Genomic DNA, 17,704 nt, shown 5'->3' with positions numbered 1-17,704 from the left:
CTACTATTTGTATCTATTTGTCTGTTTATAATACAGTACTTTAACACTACAATCCTAAACACATTTTTGAGAGTAAGTTGCACTGAACATACATAGGATTGTTCTATAGATTTTTTTTTTCCTGTGCTGTTCAGTTGATGAGCCCTGAAATATCAATATCATCCTTAGGAAAAGTAACAAAGATAACATGACAATAACAACAGGTTGTTTTTGTTTTTCTCCTCCCCCTCCTCCTCCTCCTCCTCCTCCTCCTTCTCCTTCTTCATAGGGGCTGAGAATTGTGTCTTTAGGTTTCCCCTCCAAACCATGGTTTGTGACAGCTTATCTCAAAAACAATCCAGAAATTATGCTGAAAGGTTTGGATTTTTTTTTTAAAGACCAATGGGTTTTCCTTCATTTTCTTTATAGATGATACAGGAGTGCAATATCCTAATTTTCTCTGTGAAAAAAGGAGGTGCTTAAAGGGCAATGTATCATTGATATGAAATAAAGAAAAGAATAGAAAGATGTGAAAAATCTAAAATTAGCAGGAAACCCACCAAATGCAAAACTATCAGCAGCTACAGTTAAGGACTGCAGGGTTGCATGCTTGTTGAACTAGAAATGGCTGCATTTGTCAAGGTATCATAAATAAGATATTCTGTATAGGTGGTGCCTAGGGCTACCATAGCTGAGCTTCAAATATCCAGATAACCACTAGATGGCAGCAGAGTTAGAGTGTTCTGCATTCTTTGCCATCATCTTGTGGTCGTCTGGATTTATGGAGTTCAGACCTGAAAGGTCTAGGGGACCCACCACTAAGAAAGCCTTTACAAATGTTCTCTTACCCATGCCTGTGAAAGCAACCTTTCTTACAACAGATCTTATATTAAAAGATAATCAGGTTCACAAGGGGGAAGATAACAAGTAACCATATGTCATGCCATGTAGAGTTTTAAAGGTAATAAATGGCAACTTGAAGTGTACTTAGAAATGGATTGCCAGCTAGTTTAGTGCAAAAGGTAACTGTGCTGAAGTGATGTGCTGCAGGTACCCTGGAGATTTCCTCTTGGATATTATAAACTCCCCTTGGTCAACAGACTGGTGTTTCCAAAATTAAGGCATGGAGACTATTTGGCAAACATATTAGTAGGACATGAACAGAAACCCCATCCTGTCTTGCAAACCTAGGAGCAAGAGTCAATGCTCAAACTTTGGTGCCTAGTGAACTGGGTACCTGAAACTAGCATAGACTCATAATAGATCCCTGCAACCCTACCACCCTTGAACTGTGGCTATTACTTTTAATTTTGTCTCAGTTTGTGAGCTACCTCAGTCAGTAACTCTAGGCAGCTTGGAGAGATTCAAGACACCATCTTCAGCCAGCTAGAGATCTCTGTAATACATGCCAAATTTGCTTGCTTCATCCAAGATCAATAAAAAGGTTACCTTAGAAATTTTGTCTGAATCCCACAATTTATGCTGATCCAATGCACATATCAATGTGACAAATTTTCTCCTGCACTAGACTATAGGTGAAATGCTTTTTAGCCTCTTCCATCCTGGGATTTCCAGCAACAAACACTTTGGTGGAATCCTTCCCTTTGGCAGGACAAGATAGGGATCTAGGAAGTGAATAATTCTTTTTGGGCAGATGTTAGATTGCTGTTTATAAATTAACTTTATGGGCTGTGCCTGTCATGAGTAAGGATGGCAAGCAGGGGGCTCCCATCCAGACTGTTAAGCGCATGCGTAGCACTGAAGAATTAGGTAGCCATTCAAAGAGACACAGATCAGGACCGCCTTAACCTTTGGGGTTTATATGGCTGGGTTTTTCCCACGCTTCTTCAGTTTGTTAGGATTCCTGTTATGTACAAGCAATAAAACATTAGAGACCAGTTCCTTGTCTCAATGTGTTTCCTGGCAGTTAGGACAGTGCCTGAGCCTGTTTGCAGAACATATTAAAACTTTTCAGTTGCTTAATGCACACTACCTTTACCCCCATCCCATGTCAGATCCATAATCACGATTAGTGGTTTTTCCATGACCATGTGTATCATCTTAGCCCAGAGTGGCTGCCATTTTCATTTAATATCAACCATTAAGCATGGCTCCATATTCTAGTTAATAGGGATAAGAAGACAGAACACATTTTCAAGTTAACTAGACAGTGGTGAATTTGTTATGCAAACCCATCTCCTACCTGATGTGGGTAGAGGGTTCAGTGAACATTGCTGGATCTTGTTCATTTTAGAGCATAGCCTGTGTTCTAAACAGAGTGTTTTTTACAATTTTATATAGGTCATAGTGGACAAAAGAAGGGAAATAATATAAAATTTCTATAACAGATTCAAGTCTCTTAGGGCAGGGTCATTTAAATGATAGAAGCAGTAAGGCCAAAAAACAGTCTTTCCTATATATGAACCAAGTTGAAGGCAAATGCCTCTATTCTACAGTAGCTTAACTCTTGGAGGGCTACGCTATGTGCTTTTAGAGAATCTAAGTGTTGCTTTGAACTTGGTCGAGAATGCGAACTGAGCTCCAGTGTCTCTGGTTGGCCATGTCTCAGCCTCTGTTCTTCATTTGTAATATGCATCCTTTGGTTCTGAGGACAAACAGATGCAAACCTAAAATGCACAACAGATGCCAATATGTCACATTGCCTCCTGATAGAAATAAAAATAGTTATTTATTTATTTTTCAAATTTCTGCCACTGCCCATCTCTCCCAAAAAAGGGACTCTGGGCAGTTTACAATAAAATCAAAATTAAAAACATATAAATTACAATACAATAATATATGCCCTCTAATCAGAGTGAATGCACATTGTATTTGATAAAATGAGCTAGACTTAGCAATGATTCCATTCTCGGCTGAGTGCAGGCAAATTTCCATCCTCAGAAGCAAATAGTAAGACAGTGATCTCAATGACTTCTGTACAAAGAGGGCAGAAAGTGTGAGGGTGAAGATTTGCCTCTCTTTCCCAGACAGTCTGAGTTAAACCCTTCAGAGAAAAACATGCTGAACGACTCCAAGTGTTTTTGCTCCTTTCAAAATGGTGGCTCTTTAGGTACTACATACAACCCACAGTTACTCTACCACCTGTGCTTACGGAACTATTAAAAAGCAAGAAGTAAATAAGCTCCATCAGTAGCAATATAGCCGCTTCCCATTGTGCACCAATCTGAAGTCGCAACTGGACTTTGCACATGTGAGCACTGATCATGCCGAATATATCTTTCCAGGGTTTGTGTAACATGGACAGGTAGAGACACGGTTGGCTGAGAACAGAGAAAAAGAATTCAGTATGCAAATGTCTTTCAATTATCGATTTAATGACCCCAGTGCCCCCCTCGTGGTCTTTTAAGCAATGAATGTAATGGCCTTATTGCTGTGACTGACATTAACCTTGGCAGTTGCTCAGCTGGATTAAACTGGCATTGCGCCAAGGAAGCCAATGAGGTAATTCTGATTTACATGCCGGTTGATGACATCAGCTGCACTGCTTGTTTCACGGGGTGGACATTTGTCTACTAGGAGAGAATAGTAAACACATGGAGCATTTTGCCTATGACAGGTGCTGAGTTTAGGTTCTAATAATTTGTCATGGCCTTGACAACCATCCAGACAGCTGAAAATAAGATACTTTATATGTGATCTCTTGAATAGTATCACTCTTCGTTGTACAATCATTTTTTCTTAATTTTTTTTTTTCTGAATTGGGAAACTACTTTTTCTTCTTTCTGACTGAAAATGAGTTAGGCCATGAAAGAAGCAGTATAAAGAAGAAAACTAATGGAAGAAGAAGGCTCAGATAAAGGATGGTCACCAAACAGGAGTGGGGGGAAAAAAACATTATGCATTCTTTAAAAGAAACATATATCAAATTAATGGACAATAAACTCCAGGAATAACAGAAGAGTGCTTTGCAGATGTTCACTCTGTAATCGTTTGCTGCATTTATTCCTTTGACAAACGTCCTTATTGTGATGGTTGTAACTAGCATTTCAAGAAAATGATCTGCCACACATATTCAGCCTGCTTCATCTGACAGCCGCCAAACTGCTTTTTGCAAAGTAGTTTAGCTCCAAATTAGCTCGCTACAGCATTAAATACCAGCTTGCCAGGAGATCTTTGAGATGAATACCATATATATCCATAATATTCTGGGATTTGAAGCATATGTGCCAGAAAGCTGAGATCACCTCCTTTCGAAAGTACAGTATATTACTCTGGGGTTTGTGTCAGTCATAGCAGTTTTAAAACCTGTTAGGATCCTCTGGAAAATTGGCACTACCATGAATTGAGAATGTTATCGGTAGTCATGATGTTATGATATTGCAATGAATATAGGCTTAAGATGTGGATGTTCCAACTAAGCCACCCAACAGAAAATCATCGGTTCATAGAAATGGTTGCTGCTTTTTTTCTCCCTTAAAAAGCATTGCTATTTTTCAAAAAAGGTCAGCAAAACTGAGTTTGCCCCATGGCAATATGATATGAAAAATGAAAGCCCCTACAGGCCCTCTTGTGACATTATGACCTTAGTCTTTAGCCTGATTGAGATGTAGTGGGAAACCACACTCGGTCTAGTAATTTAATCTCATTTTCAGTTTTATAACAACAGTGCAGCTTTCAGCTTTTAAAAATAATTATGTCTTTAGTCTTTCTCTGTGCACAGCAAAATCTTAATTTAACGGACCATTGGGGGGAGGGTATCCGCTAAACCCAAATGTTTGTTAAATCAAAGTTTACATAACTGGCATTTTACCTTATTTGTATCAGTTTGCATCATTTGTGCAGATCTGACTGTTGCATCTGAAGTCCATCCAATACAGGTTGCTAAATTAAGATTTCACTGTAATATCTTACTGCATGGGAGAAAAGGGTAGACAAAGTAACTCAGTTTGTTATATTGAGCTTTTTAATATAATAATATATTATTCAGTCTCCAGTGGCCATATTTTATGCTTGATTGATTTACTAAACCTATATATATTGTCTCTTACCCTTCTCTTCCAATGTTTAAAATAATTGTCACTATCCTACATGAAGTTCAGCAGGAGTTAATAATCCAAGTATGGATGTAACTTGTTTTCAGGTAACACAAGAGTAGAGGTCCAAGATGGACAGGCTAGCTTTCAGAATTTGATTGTGTCCAGCTCTTGCTCAGACTGCCACCTCATTTTCAGAGTTACTTCTCCTCCAGGTAAGGTGCTTATCTAGTGAAAGTTCCAGCTTTTCTGAAATTAAGTAGGCAATGGAGAAGATCAAAGCCTTGATGTAAGCTGCTCTTGAGCTTCCTCAGGGATATCAAAACTGCTCATGTATTTGTATGTGTGTATACCTCTATACGGAAGCCTCGTGTGGCGCAGAGTGGCAGGCGGCCGTATTGCAACCGAAACTCTCCCCACAACCCAGGTTCGATCGCAGAGGAAGCTGGATTCTCTCTTGGGTAGCCGGCTCAGATCAACTCAGCCTCCCATCCTTCCAAGGCCGGTAAAATGAGCGCCCCGCTTGCTGGGGAAGGTGACCACTGGGGAAGGCAATGGCAAACCACCCCACTCTATAGTCTGCCAAGGAAACGTCACGAAAGCGGCGTCCCCCCAAAGGGTCAGACGTGACTCGGTGCTTGCACAGGGGACCTTTCACTTTCATACATATATACAGCATATATACACCAAAATAATAATCTCATTAGAAATTTTGTTGTTTTTTAAAGAAATTATAGAGAAAAATAGATGTTTGTATTTCAGTTTACTAACATCTTCAGATCCAAACTGTACAATAGTTCATTAATACTAAAGATTTTGATCACTTTGTAAAACTTTTCATTAGATGTGTAGCATTTGCGTATGTCTATCTATATCTATCTACCTATCTTGCAGCAGATTTGGGTTTGTTGTCAATTTAGATAGCATCAAAATTTCAGCTTCTGGTGTGAAATAAGGTCTGCTCTAGCGTGTTTCTAGATGGATTCCAAGAGTTGGAAAAACAGATGCACGTATTGTGCACACCCAAAGTAATAAGAGAATTTTCCTCGTTTTCTTTGCTGTTTGTTATTTCTCCTGAATTCTGAGTTGACTCAAATAATTCAGTTTAGGAATATAATTGGTCCCAGATTTTAATTCCTTTAGTTCAAAGAAATATTTCTTATGTATTTTTATCATAATGCAAAAGGCAAAAAGTCACGTTGCTATAATTTTATCATGTACATAGTGTCCTTACACATTGATAAAAATCAAACACAAGAGTACATGAATATCAATAAAATTGCTTATGATAATTGTAGGTTGTTGTTGTTTTTCTCTTCAGTATTGGAATATAGGAGCAAACTGGAAATTCACTGAGCTCTGGGAAACTCATAATGTACTGATTCTACTTTAGAAACAGGATTTGGAATTCTAAATTTGGGAAATTTACAGAGAAAAATACTGCATGATGTAATGAGTGGCAGAAGCATGGAAGGTTTCTTTTTGTAGTATTGATTAATAAGTGACAGATCAATTTGTATCAGTTCAACATGTTGTCAAAACATTTATCAAGAGACATAATTCATTTTACATATGAAATTCTTAGCACACCTGTCACAGGAGATCATTCAGTTTTCCTACTGACAAGTATCCTCCAATGCGAAGCTATCCATTGGCAAGCCACCTTGCTTCTCAGAAAATAATCATGTCAAGAAGAGACTGACTTTCCTCCCTTGCTCCTGCCAAAGAAAGAAAAATTGTGGAGAATTTTTGTGCCTACAAGAAAGATGGAATACTCCAGTCATAACTGGCAGTGAAGCATGAAGCAGGAATTGGTCCCATCAACAAGCCAGTTAGCCAAAGGACCATAAAATGCTACCCTTGGAACAATACTAATAAGGAAAGACCAGCCCCATCTGAACTGTACAGATATGCGGCATATTGCTCTCCATTTCCCATCCTTCTGCTTCCTTTTCAATAAATATTTTCTCTACTATCCATGCGGGAAGGAACAGGAAGGAAGGGAAGACATGACAGGTCCTCCCTCACTACTTCCAAAACTATGTAACAGAACTCTAAGAGAGACTATAAATATATTTAAGTGTCCTTTGAGTCAAAGCTACAACCCTAGTAATTTCATAGACACCTCCATGAAGTTTTCTTGGCAATGGAAATGGTTTCCTATTGCTTTCTTCTAGGAAGTTTTTTGGATTTCCTAATCTAACTTACAGCCCTGGGATTCACTTGAATATCCCATCAAAGTAATATCCTGGCCCATCTCTGATTAAAGTCCAAATAAGTCATAGTTGGAGCTCTCCAAATGGCAGTCAAAATTGCCCTGTGAAAGCGATAGATGCAAAGAATAGGCCAAGGCACTAAATTAATTATTTGCACCAGTACAAAGAAGATGGATAGATTGTCTGTTTCTGAATTGCTTTTTTGTAAAACAGTATGTCTTTGCAGGTGCTTTCAGCTTCATTTGCTGACACTTCTAGTTAAAGGGATAACTGAGACTGGAGAGGTCTTTTCCCTAGGACTTTTAAATGAGTTGTAAATCAGATATAGGGACATGGTGGCGCTGCGGGTTAAACCGCTGAGCTGCTGAGCTTGCCGATCGGAAGGTCGGTGGTTCGAATTCGCGTGACGGGGTGAGCTCCCGTTGCTAGTCCTAGCTCCTGCCAACCTAGCAGTTCAAAAACATGCAAATGTGAGTAGATTAATAGGTACTGCTTTGGCGGGCAGGTAACGGCGTTCTGTGTAGTCATGCTGGCCACATGACCACGGAACTGTCTACGTACAAACACCGGCTCTTCGGCTTTGAAACAGAGATGAGCACCGCCCCCTAGAGTTGGACACGACTGGACTTAATGTCAAGGGAAACCTTTACCTTTACTTAAATCAGATGTTAAGGAGGATATAAAAATATTAGCATGATGATGATATTTATTATTAATATTCATAGTGACTTTAGTGCTTCATTGGGTGAAACAGTCTGAGATACAATTTCTTTTAGGTGTGAAACAGTCTGAGATACAATTTCCTTCCTTGTCATGATATCTCTATTGTTTGGGCTTAAAGCATATGTTCTTTGTTGTTTTAATTGCTTTACTCTATATTTTTATTTTTTTTCAGGAGCTGCCTTATCTGTTGAATCAGATTCTTTTACTGTTTCCCCTATTGCTGTGTCAGAAAAATCCGCCATTATCTTTACTGCTGTCCTGTGTTCAATAGCCTCCATGCTTGTTTTGGGATTTGCTGTTATTTGTTGGCTCAGGAAAAGTAAGAAAAAAAGTAAGTCGCAAATTGGAATGATGATCATATCCCCTTAATCTGCTGTGGTTTACAGAAAAACAGCCTTTGCAATTGGCAATAGCTGGTGAAAGAATGTTGCAGTCCCCCAGTTACTACAGAACTACTAAGGAAAAAAAATTCCAAAACTACTTGCAGTAGAAAAAGTGTATATGAAAAAGTGTATATTAGGAGCAGTGATTATGAAAAATGTGCTACAGTGACATCATTGTTTTCTTTAAAAAACAACTATCTCCCGAAGAAATAGAATGAAACAAATATAAGGATGGAAAAATGAGATACGGAGTAAACCTGAACTTTATCCAGATTCACCCATCCCAATTGTGCAAGATTTATTCTGCTTAAAATATAATGTATTTGATGTTTCTTATTACGTGTTGCCCTGCATTTCTTTTACTTTTCTAACATCCCCATGGTGTAGAGTAAGACAGGGACTTTTCCACGGTCTCCTAGTGAGTTTCATGGCAGAAAAGAATCCAGCAGTGCTCGGCCAAAGCCTCTGTTAATATAGTCCTTTGGGTGTTGGAAGTAGTACTGAACTCACTAAAACGTTCAAGCCATACAATAGAGTTGCATTTCTACCAACCAGATACTTAATCAAGTGTTTCAAGTAACATTCATACATATAGTTCTGAAATGTTGCAGTTTAATTCAAATTAAAGGTGTCTCGATATTTCAAACAGTTGAAATGTCATCATTCAAACATTTGTGTTTTAATTTTTTTAATTATAATGTTTAAAATTCTTTTATTTGTCAACCCATTGCTCTGGAGAAAATGTTCCCTTAAAAATCAACGTTATTCATAAAAATGGTTCTAGACAGACATCTTAGTATAAATAACTGGTGAATTAATGAATGGTTACTGTTATTCTCATTAAGTTGTTTTTAATATTTTGATGTAGAAAGCATGCTCGGACAAACTCTGAAGAATAAAAAATGCTCCCAAACACAGGAAAATCAAGCAAATTTCGCTATCCATCAGTACTGTGTTGGAAAAGAAAATGAACATTCCACTTCTGTGAGAGAAGGTGAGTTTATTGAATACCAAAAAAGGTTGCATCCCATTACAAAGCATATTTTATCTGAAACAGTTTAGGTATGATAATTTAGAACTCTGCCCCACAGAGATGTAAACCTCTCTCCCAGCAGAGATTTAAATCTCTGAGCTGGGCTTTCCTGATACAGTTCCCCCTTGCCAAATACATACATACATACATACATAGACACACATGCGCGCACACACACACACATTGTGTTTGTGTGTGTGTGTGTGTGTGTGCCTCTGTTGTAATTATTGTTTTAGATGTTCACTCTGAGATTTTTGAGGGGAGGGCTATCTCCTGGAGAACAGTTTCTGTTTTCTGCTTAGTCTCTTTTATCACAAGCAGAACAACACAGATCTGATCCTCCAACTTCCCAGGTTCTGAAGAGACAGAAAAGAAATCTTAGATTTTGAAATGGTAATATTGAGCAAAATGGATCAATCATTTTTGAACTGTGTTTCTTATACTTCTCTGAACTGTCTTCTTGTGTGTCCAATTTGATTTATTCTGGAGAAAGGATGTCTAAGATTGATAATTGCTATGAAAGAGAAAAGTATTTTATTGAAATTTGAGTGTTCACAACCAAATACAGGTTATTTTGACTTGCAAGTCACAAATTGTTTTTTATTGATATAAAGATTTTTAAAAATGCTCTAGCGTTTTATTACTTTAAATAATTGTTATTAAATATTGATTGGCTAGACTTTGCATTATCTATATTATGGACATTTTGATATAAGTTGTTTTGGTCAAGCCTTTGTGAGTTTAGTGGATCTATCTACCTACCTATGAAAGATCATGGCAATTATTTTGTTTAAAAAGCTACTTAAGAACACATCTTATTGTTTTGATATGTGCAAGCATCTCATTTTGTCATAACTCTTCTTTAGAGAAACAGACAAATTATGTAAAGCCATATGGGCAATTTTATGAAAAATGTGTGGATAGCTTATTGAGTCAATTTTACATTTAAAGTTTCACAAAAAAGGAGTATCTGGAATGGAAGTGGGGGAACCCCACTGGTAATGTTGTTTTGCAGATGTTTGCAAAACAATAAATGCAGGGGGGGGGGGGATTTCTTCTTCTTCTTCTTTTGCAAGCGGTTGTGCAGATTCTTATGTAACTTCTTGCATAAGCAGAAAATATTTGTAGAATACTTTCATTTTTCTCATATAACACTTACATGGTGGAATAAAGACTTTCTCTGGAATGAAGACTGTTTCTGCAAGTGAAGTGGCATCTTTGGATACAGGTTTTTATGTTTCCACATGTTCCTTCAGTTAGTCATGTTGTCTGGTTGATAATGCAAATTTAAACAAAATTAGGAACTTTTTAACTCTATCCATGGTTATTTATTTTCTCTATATTCATAAGAATCAACCTTTACCTGGAAATTGCAACTAGCAATTTGCATACTCTTGAGTCAGTTAGGTTGTTTTTTATAAACACTTCCAACAGTTCTTCATTATTGCTTATGTCTCCTAGACTATGCACACTTTAAATAGATTTTAAATCTATTCCAAACTATTTTCCGTGTTCATTCTTTGGGGATCTTTCACAATATTTTTCCAATTTGAATCCATCCAATTGATACAGTGTATCTCAAAGAATGTAGCTGGCTACAAGTTCTATCATAGAATTTGGTTTCCATTCACATTCTGTAATGATTGCCTATTCTAACGGACTCAGTCTCACAAGCAAGGGCTTAAGGATAACTGATTTGTTGAAAGAATAGTATGCAAATACAAAGAAAGCTGAGAATGAGCAAAAGCGTGCCAAATACAAACTAAAAACCCTCGCTTCAAATCTAGTCCCACCCTCGCTCCCTCTTAGCAACCACCCCCTCCCAGGTGTTAGCAACCGTTACCCACATCGGCCTGAGAAAGTAACCTTGGACAGAGTCAATAACCCAAACATACATTCCACAGTGCAGTAAACAGATTACAGCCTGGCATAGCTGGAAATTTCCCTCCAGCAAACCCGGGTCAGGAAAATGACATGCGAAACGTTATGATGTATTCAGAATATTGAAACGGTGAACGTGACACATTCTAGGTTGGAGGCAAAGAAGGGCTAGGTTGCAGTTTGTAAATAAAAGTTTAGACTCCATTTTTTGTCCCCTCTAAAAATTGTTGCTTGAGAAGGGACAAGTGTGTGTGTGTGTGTGTAATTGAGGAGAAGAATGGTAAGTTATTCTACTGAAGGTAAGATTAAGAGTAGAATGCAGAAAGGATTGCAGGTGCTTTTCTGGACTCAAACTTGTTGCATATGAAGGAAGCAGAAAGAAGCTAGGTTTAAGTTTCATTTTCTGATTTTAATTAATATTTATTGCAGAAGAGCAGAAGGAGCAAAAAAGGAAATGCTACAGTTTATATGTTTTGATATTTGCTATACTGTTTCAAAATACAGCATTCAGCTGTATGCCTTAGGATACATATCTGCTATAAATTCATTTTTTATCTAATTTGTCTGAGATCTAAGCTTCCTGTGGAGGTCTGAGATCAAAGGATCTGATTCTTTCTGATGTTGGCTCTGACATAGAATGTGTGCTGACTTAGTTCTGTCTATAAAATCGCAGTAGGAGACTGTCATAGTCCTTTGGAACCTTTACATAGTAGACTTTCATTTCAGCCGGTAAGGATGACAGGTACCACATTGATTGGAGCTAACAGGTAAATAATTAATGGGCAGAACTCCCCCCCCCCTCTCTCTGCAAAAGGAAATCCAGGCCTTCAGTTATTTTTTAAAAGAAATTGCTGCAAGTTTATTAAAAATCCCTGATATATTCAGATTTAAATAAGAATAACAATATATTAAGCTAATATAAAATGCATGACATGAAATATTTAATTTCTTAAACACCCCCTCCCATTTAAAAGGTTGTTGCTTTTGAGAACTGAGAGACCGTCAAAGGTAGTTATTTCTCCTTCATTTCTGCCAGCTAATTTTATTTTCCATGGAATACATTTGATCCAATATATTTTTTGGCATTTTAACTAGTGTTTAGGGATATAAAACAGGGTAAATCAGTTTAGAACTTAATATAACATAAATCATCTAAGAGATTAGATTTGCTTTGATTTAGCTACTTTTATCCAACTGTATAATGACATAGGACCAAATCCAAATAGTTTCCCTTTGTTGATAAAAGACTTTAATCAACAGGTTGGGGAAAGGTATGATTTTCATCCATTTCCCTTCCTTTGGCTTTGCACAATTTCCAATTCTGTTTCAGAAGTATACTTTTTAAAGCCAGTCATACACTGATTACCTCTCCCTGTTCCATTGAGGGAAGCTTTCCACTGGCACAGGAAATTAACTGGATTCTACTCATGGTTTTAAAGGATCACCTTATGTAGGCCATCATAATGAGAAAATATACATCCTCTTTTTTTCCTTCTTTGTTTTATTTCTGGAGTATAATCACCATTTGGGGATGATTAAATATGAAAACAGTAAATAAATGTCACAATAAATAACTAAAAAAATAAAAATAAGGTTCAAACTGGAGCAAAGTGTGAAAAGGAACATATGAAACATAAGTTTTGTTAGTTCCCTTTCTTTTTTGGCATCTAGGCCCAATACACAGTCTTTTCATCACACATCATTACAGTAGCTGTAGAGTGGCTTTTAAGAAAGCTAAGAATTTACTAATTTACCATTATCACTGACTGACCATGTATTTTCTAACAGATATAAAACTGTGTGGAGAACTTACAAATACAGAAAAGCCATTAAAGAAGTTGCATCAAGAAACATTGAACAGCATATCAGCAGGAGCAGCAAATGAAATCAAACAAGGCCATTGGCTCAATAAAAGGAAATCAGCCAGGGATTCTCTGGAGCTTCAGGAACTTGGCATCAAGGAGCTTAATGAATGGAAGAAGACCAAACAGCATATCTTTGACTATGTTCAGTACAAAGAAATGAAAGGAGAGCAACTCATAGATGAAAAATATAAAAGACACACAGAGATGCCTATGACAAGGTCTGAAGAAGATGTGAGGGGAAAACAGGAAGTTACAGTACCATAATATCCAAATGTTCCTGAGGATTTGACTGCTTTTGGAATTTCTCATTGTTAATGCAATTGTACATTTTGAGACACAGAAAGTGGAGACTTGCTTAAGTTTTAGAGAGAAATTAAGAGCTATAAACCATGAACAAGCAGTACTCCTATGAACTGCTTCTAGCACAAGTCACTGAAGATGGTTGCAATGCTGATTTTGCTATCTCATGATCATTGTCATTCCTCTTACTGATTTTAGCCATATTGTTATATACAGCAGATAGACATTGATTCACAAAAAGCTGGGGCAATGTAGTGACTTCCCTCACCTTCAGCATGAATGGATGTACAGAATTTCAAGTGAAGGCTTTGAATCATGCCATGATTTCTGATAAATTATACTCAGTAATGTAGCTTTACCATTCGATTATTACTGCATATACATTGTGGTATTACTGCAATTTCTACTGAAAATCATATGAGTGTACTTCTGTGTACATATATGCACACAATTATGGGTCACATTTGGTTTACAAATTACTTTTTATAACCAAGACATTTTAGTTACTATTTTTATCTGGAATCAAAGACATCCAATCCATATTAAGCGTACATTACATGCTTAATTTCTTAAACTGGGTTGCATTGACATAATCACAGTTTCTCAACTGTCTACACACAGCTTGGGAGGTTTGAAGATCTGAGTCAGATTTGGGGAATACAAATTGCCCATTGAATGCCTGAAAGTCCTTCTGCATCACTGTTTCTAACCCATATGTATGGCAAAGTTGTTTGATTCATTATTTCAAAGGGTTAGCAAGGACTAAGAATATGTTGAATCTGTCAAATAAATGATTGTGTCAGTATATTTGTTGTTTTGGAAAATTCAGAAGAACAGAGCACAACCCTGAGGAGAAAGAGCCAACTGTTTATTCAATAATCACTGGATCCCGACTTAACAAGGAAGAGGAACCCTTAATGGGAAATCAAAGACTTTTATAGCAGTTGAGGGCTACAGAGTAAGAAATCCTAGGGATCTGATTGGTTGGCTACTTTTGGGGAAGCTGGGCAAGTCCTTATCAGTGTACATGGGTTATTTCTATTGTTAAGTAAAACTGCCCTTTCAGGAATGGCAGGAGAGCTGGGAAAGTCCACCATTAAGGAGATGGAACATTGGAGGGTATCTGATTGAGGATGGAATGTTGCAGTTTCTCACCTTGTCCCAATTCCCTTATTCTGGTCCTTGGGCTGTACTGTGAGTGGGTAAACAAGGCTTCAATTCTTTGGCTCAGATGGGATTGCAGGGGGCTTTGTCTGGGGGCAGGGAGGGTCAATTTGGGTCTGATAGGAGCAAAGTGAGAGGAGCTGGGTTTGACCCCAGACAGATCCAAAAGACAGGGAGGAAGGGGGAGCAGCATCCATTTTGTTTCTTACATACATTTTCTCACCACATTTTTATACAAGAAAACGTCTGTGGCCAAAACCATGTTAACAAGCCCTTTGATGTCGCTATGAGTAATAGTTTAGGGTTTAAATTAATCCTTTCATTCCAATTTATTTCCATTTATTCCACATTTTGAAAACAGTACAGATTATGCCTTGCTTGTTCCTAGTAGGAAAAAAAAAATAGAGAATAGCTCAGTTGTGGATTGTGGCTTTTAGTTGTGAATACATTTGTTGAAATGAATTCTGCATCTTACCCAGCCTAGTGTGATAGAGACGAGGGTTTGACCTTCTGTATGACATCATTTCAGATACTTGAATAGTTGTATCATATCCCTCCCAACACAGTCTTTTCTTCTCAAGGCTAATTATTCCTAATTACTTAAATTTCTCTTGAGAGGACTTAGATTTTACTCCTCAATCATTGTTAATCTTTCTCTGAGCTTACTGAAATTTCTCTGATTTTTTTTTTCAAATGCAGTGTCCAGAACTGGATATTCTGGACCCAGTATTCTGATCACTGTCAAATAAAGGGGACATGCATGCACATTAAAAAGGGACAGGGTTTTGACAATTTAGGAAGCAAAGTGACTGTGGCAGATCATCCCCTTTCATGGTAAATTACAACTAGTCTGCAAAAGCCTAAGTAATAGTTCAAAATTTCTATAGATCTTTGAAGATATTTTAACTTGTGATGCCAGTCATTCCATTAATATTATAGCATGATTATTGCTTGTCAAGGTAGCTTATCTTCTTCAACTTCAGCCAAGAGTATTCTTCTTCTTTTTCCTAACCACCATGAAAATATTGAGTGAGGAAAGATCTGAAGTAAGCTCATTCAAGGCTACTCTAGCTTCTGAAGCCTGAGTACAAAGGAAGAAGAAACACCAACAGCAGATACATGTTTCAGGATAATGGCTTTATCAAGCCCGAGTTTGGAGTAGTGGCAGCACACAGGACAGCTAAGGTGGCAGGGGTCTTCAGAGATACCTTTCTTCCATGCAAGTTGGACTGGCATCAGTCTAGCATAAGCCAAGAGTCTGTAATGTGGCTTACATTAGGTAGGTGTGCATAGGAGCATTCAGTGTCACAATCTAGCTGTTGTTTCTAGGGCCTCTCTTCTAGCCAGAGATGTACATTGTAGAAGAGATGATTGGTCCCTTAGATAGTTGTTAAGGTTTAAAGACCAACACCTTAATTGCATCTGATAAGCAATTAGCAGACAGTGCAGATTGTTCAGTTCGTGTGATTCTGGTACATTGTGCTGATTAGCAGATTAGTTTATTCATGTTGTACCACTTGCAACTTCCAGACTCTTTGTAAGAGCAGCCTGACACAGAGCACACTGAACTAGACAAGATGGAATATAACCGAGGCATAGATACCTACTGCCACATCTGACATGTCCTTTATCAATAGGGTACAAGCAATCACCAGCCCAGAATACTTCCCAACTCTCCTTTTAGCCACATAAAAATACAATAAGAGTGTACGCCCTTGCTCCCAAGTCCTCCCTCAGAAATCGCTAAGGAGTTGTTCCTTCACTGATCTTGCTGATGGAGATCTTCTCACCTAAGGAAAATCTTCCAGTTTAGATCCAGACCCAGGAAGTGAATACAGTCATTGGCAGAAAGCCTCTGCTAGGAACAGACATTCCAGATGCAGATCAAAAGCAGCAAATCAGCAACCAGACTGGCAAAGTAACCAGATAGTACAGTGTGCTTTCCTTATCTCTCTTCCTCTAGCATGGTCACATGTTGATAGTTTTATTAGTCTGCAGTCACAGGGTGGGGTAATGATCATAGGCAAGCTTTATATAAGGCCTCTGTGGTAACGATGGTGGATTTTAGAGGATGACTATAGAGTTGGGTGAAGCCTCAGGTTCTCTTGATATTAGGTCATAATTCACTTTCATGTGTCCAGTCTCAATGTTTCAAAAGTAGGGTAAGCAGCATCCAAGGAAGTCATGCTGTAAGAATTTGCTGCAGAAGTTTTTTAGCTATTTGTTTAAGAAAAGTCTACGCAACACTATGATTTGGATAAGTGGTATAAACACCAAACCTGCAACACTTACTTAGCTATATTAAAATCTCAAGTACTGAAAGTTTCTAAAGAAAACTGAAATACATGATGAAGCCAAAATTATTAATTGGCCAGCCAAAGTAGTATTTACATCCACAGGGCATTCTAAAGTTGGGGTGTCACCACGAGATGGAACTGTCTTTTATAGATGCACCGTGCCTTTCTTCCAGTTACATTTTATGGCAAAGGCTTCTGCTGAAGCTCTGTTTGCATAAGCAGGACGATACAGAAGGAGGTGCTATTTCAGATAGTTGGACTTCATTAACTATTTAGGAACTGAATTGGCTTGGAAATAAATTGAGAACCAAGTTAAGTCCTTGGAATGTGGTTACAGCTAGATGCGTTGGTTGGAATTTTAGCAGCTGAATTCTGAATCTGTTGAGTCTTCCAAGGGTCAGCCCACATATAATATTCTATCATAAACCTACTTAAAGTACCAACAGATAGAGTTCTATGGCTAGCTATTGCTATCTAGGAAAGACTGTCACTGGTGAAATATCAAATCCATTTGAATCTGTAGTGACCATACTGGAGCAAGAATAAATCTCTCTATCCCAAACAAGTTGTACATATTTGTACTATGACAATATGATGCAATGTTTAATATAATTTACATTTCATTTTCTCACTTGACACCAGTCTCCTGCCACTCATCAAATGAAGGAGGTTTAGCAAATAACTTTTGTCAACATGAGAGAAGAGGGGATATTTCTAGTAATTTCCCCCCCTCTTGTATTATTAATATGCTGGACATACATACATATCATATATGGTAGAAATTGATAATGGGACATTGGTTGGAACCAATCAGTAGCCAGTCTGAAGAGCATCAGCATGACAGGTAGACTTATTTTCATCCCCCCCAC

General features: G+C 37.7%; 1 protein-coding gene across 1 annotated transcript in view; it reads left to right on the top strand.

Annotated features, from left to right (window-relative positions):
• PKHD1 (PKHD1 ciliary IPT domain containing fibrocystin/polyductin) overlaps positions 1–14,171 on the top strand; it is a 282,461-nt gene extending 268,290 nt beyond the window's left edge. The window contains exons 55-59 of the mRNA XM_063301310.1: positions 269–356; positions 5,081–5,188; positions 8,085–8,243; positions 9,164–9,289; positions 12,998–14,171. Of these exons, the coding sequence (XP_063157380.1) occupies positions 269–356; positions 5,081–5,188; positions 8,085–8,243; positions 9,164–9,289; positions 12,998–13,338 (822 nt within the window). The 3' untranslated portion in view covers positions 13,339–14,171. The remainder of the gene's footprint in view (positions 1–268; positions 357–5,080; positions 5,189–8,084; positions 8,244–9,163; positions 9,290–12,997) is intronic.
• The last annotated feature ends 3,533 nt before the right edge of the window (positions 14,172–17,704 follow it).

This window comes from Candoia aspera, chromosome 1 (assembly GCF_035149785.1).
Source record: "Candoia aspera isolate rCanAsp1 chromosome 1, rCanAsp1.hap2, whole genome shotgun sequence".
Classification (NCBI taxonomy): Eukaryota; Metazoa; Chordata; class Lepidosauria; order Squamata; family Boidae; genus Candoia; species Candoia aspera.
This window is presented reverse-complemented; position numbering and strand designations above follow the sequence as displayed.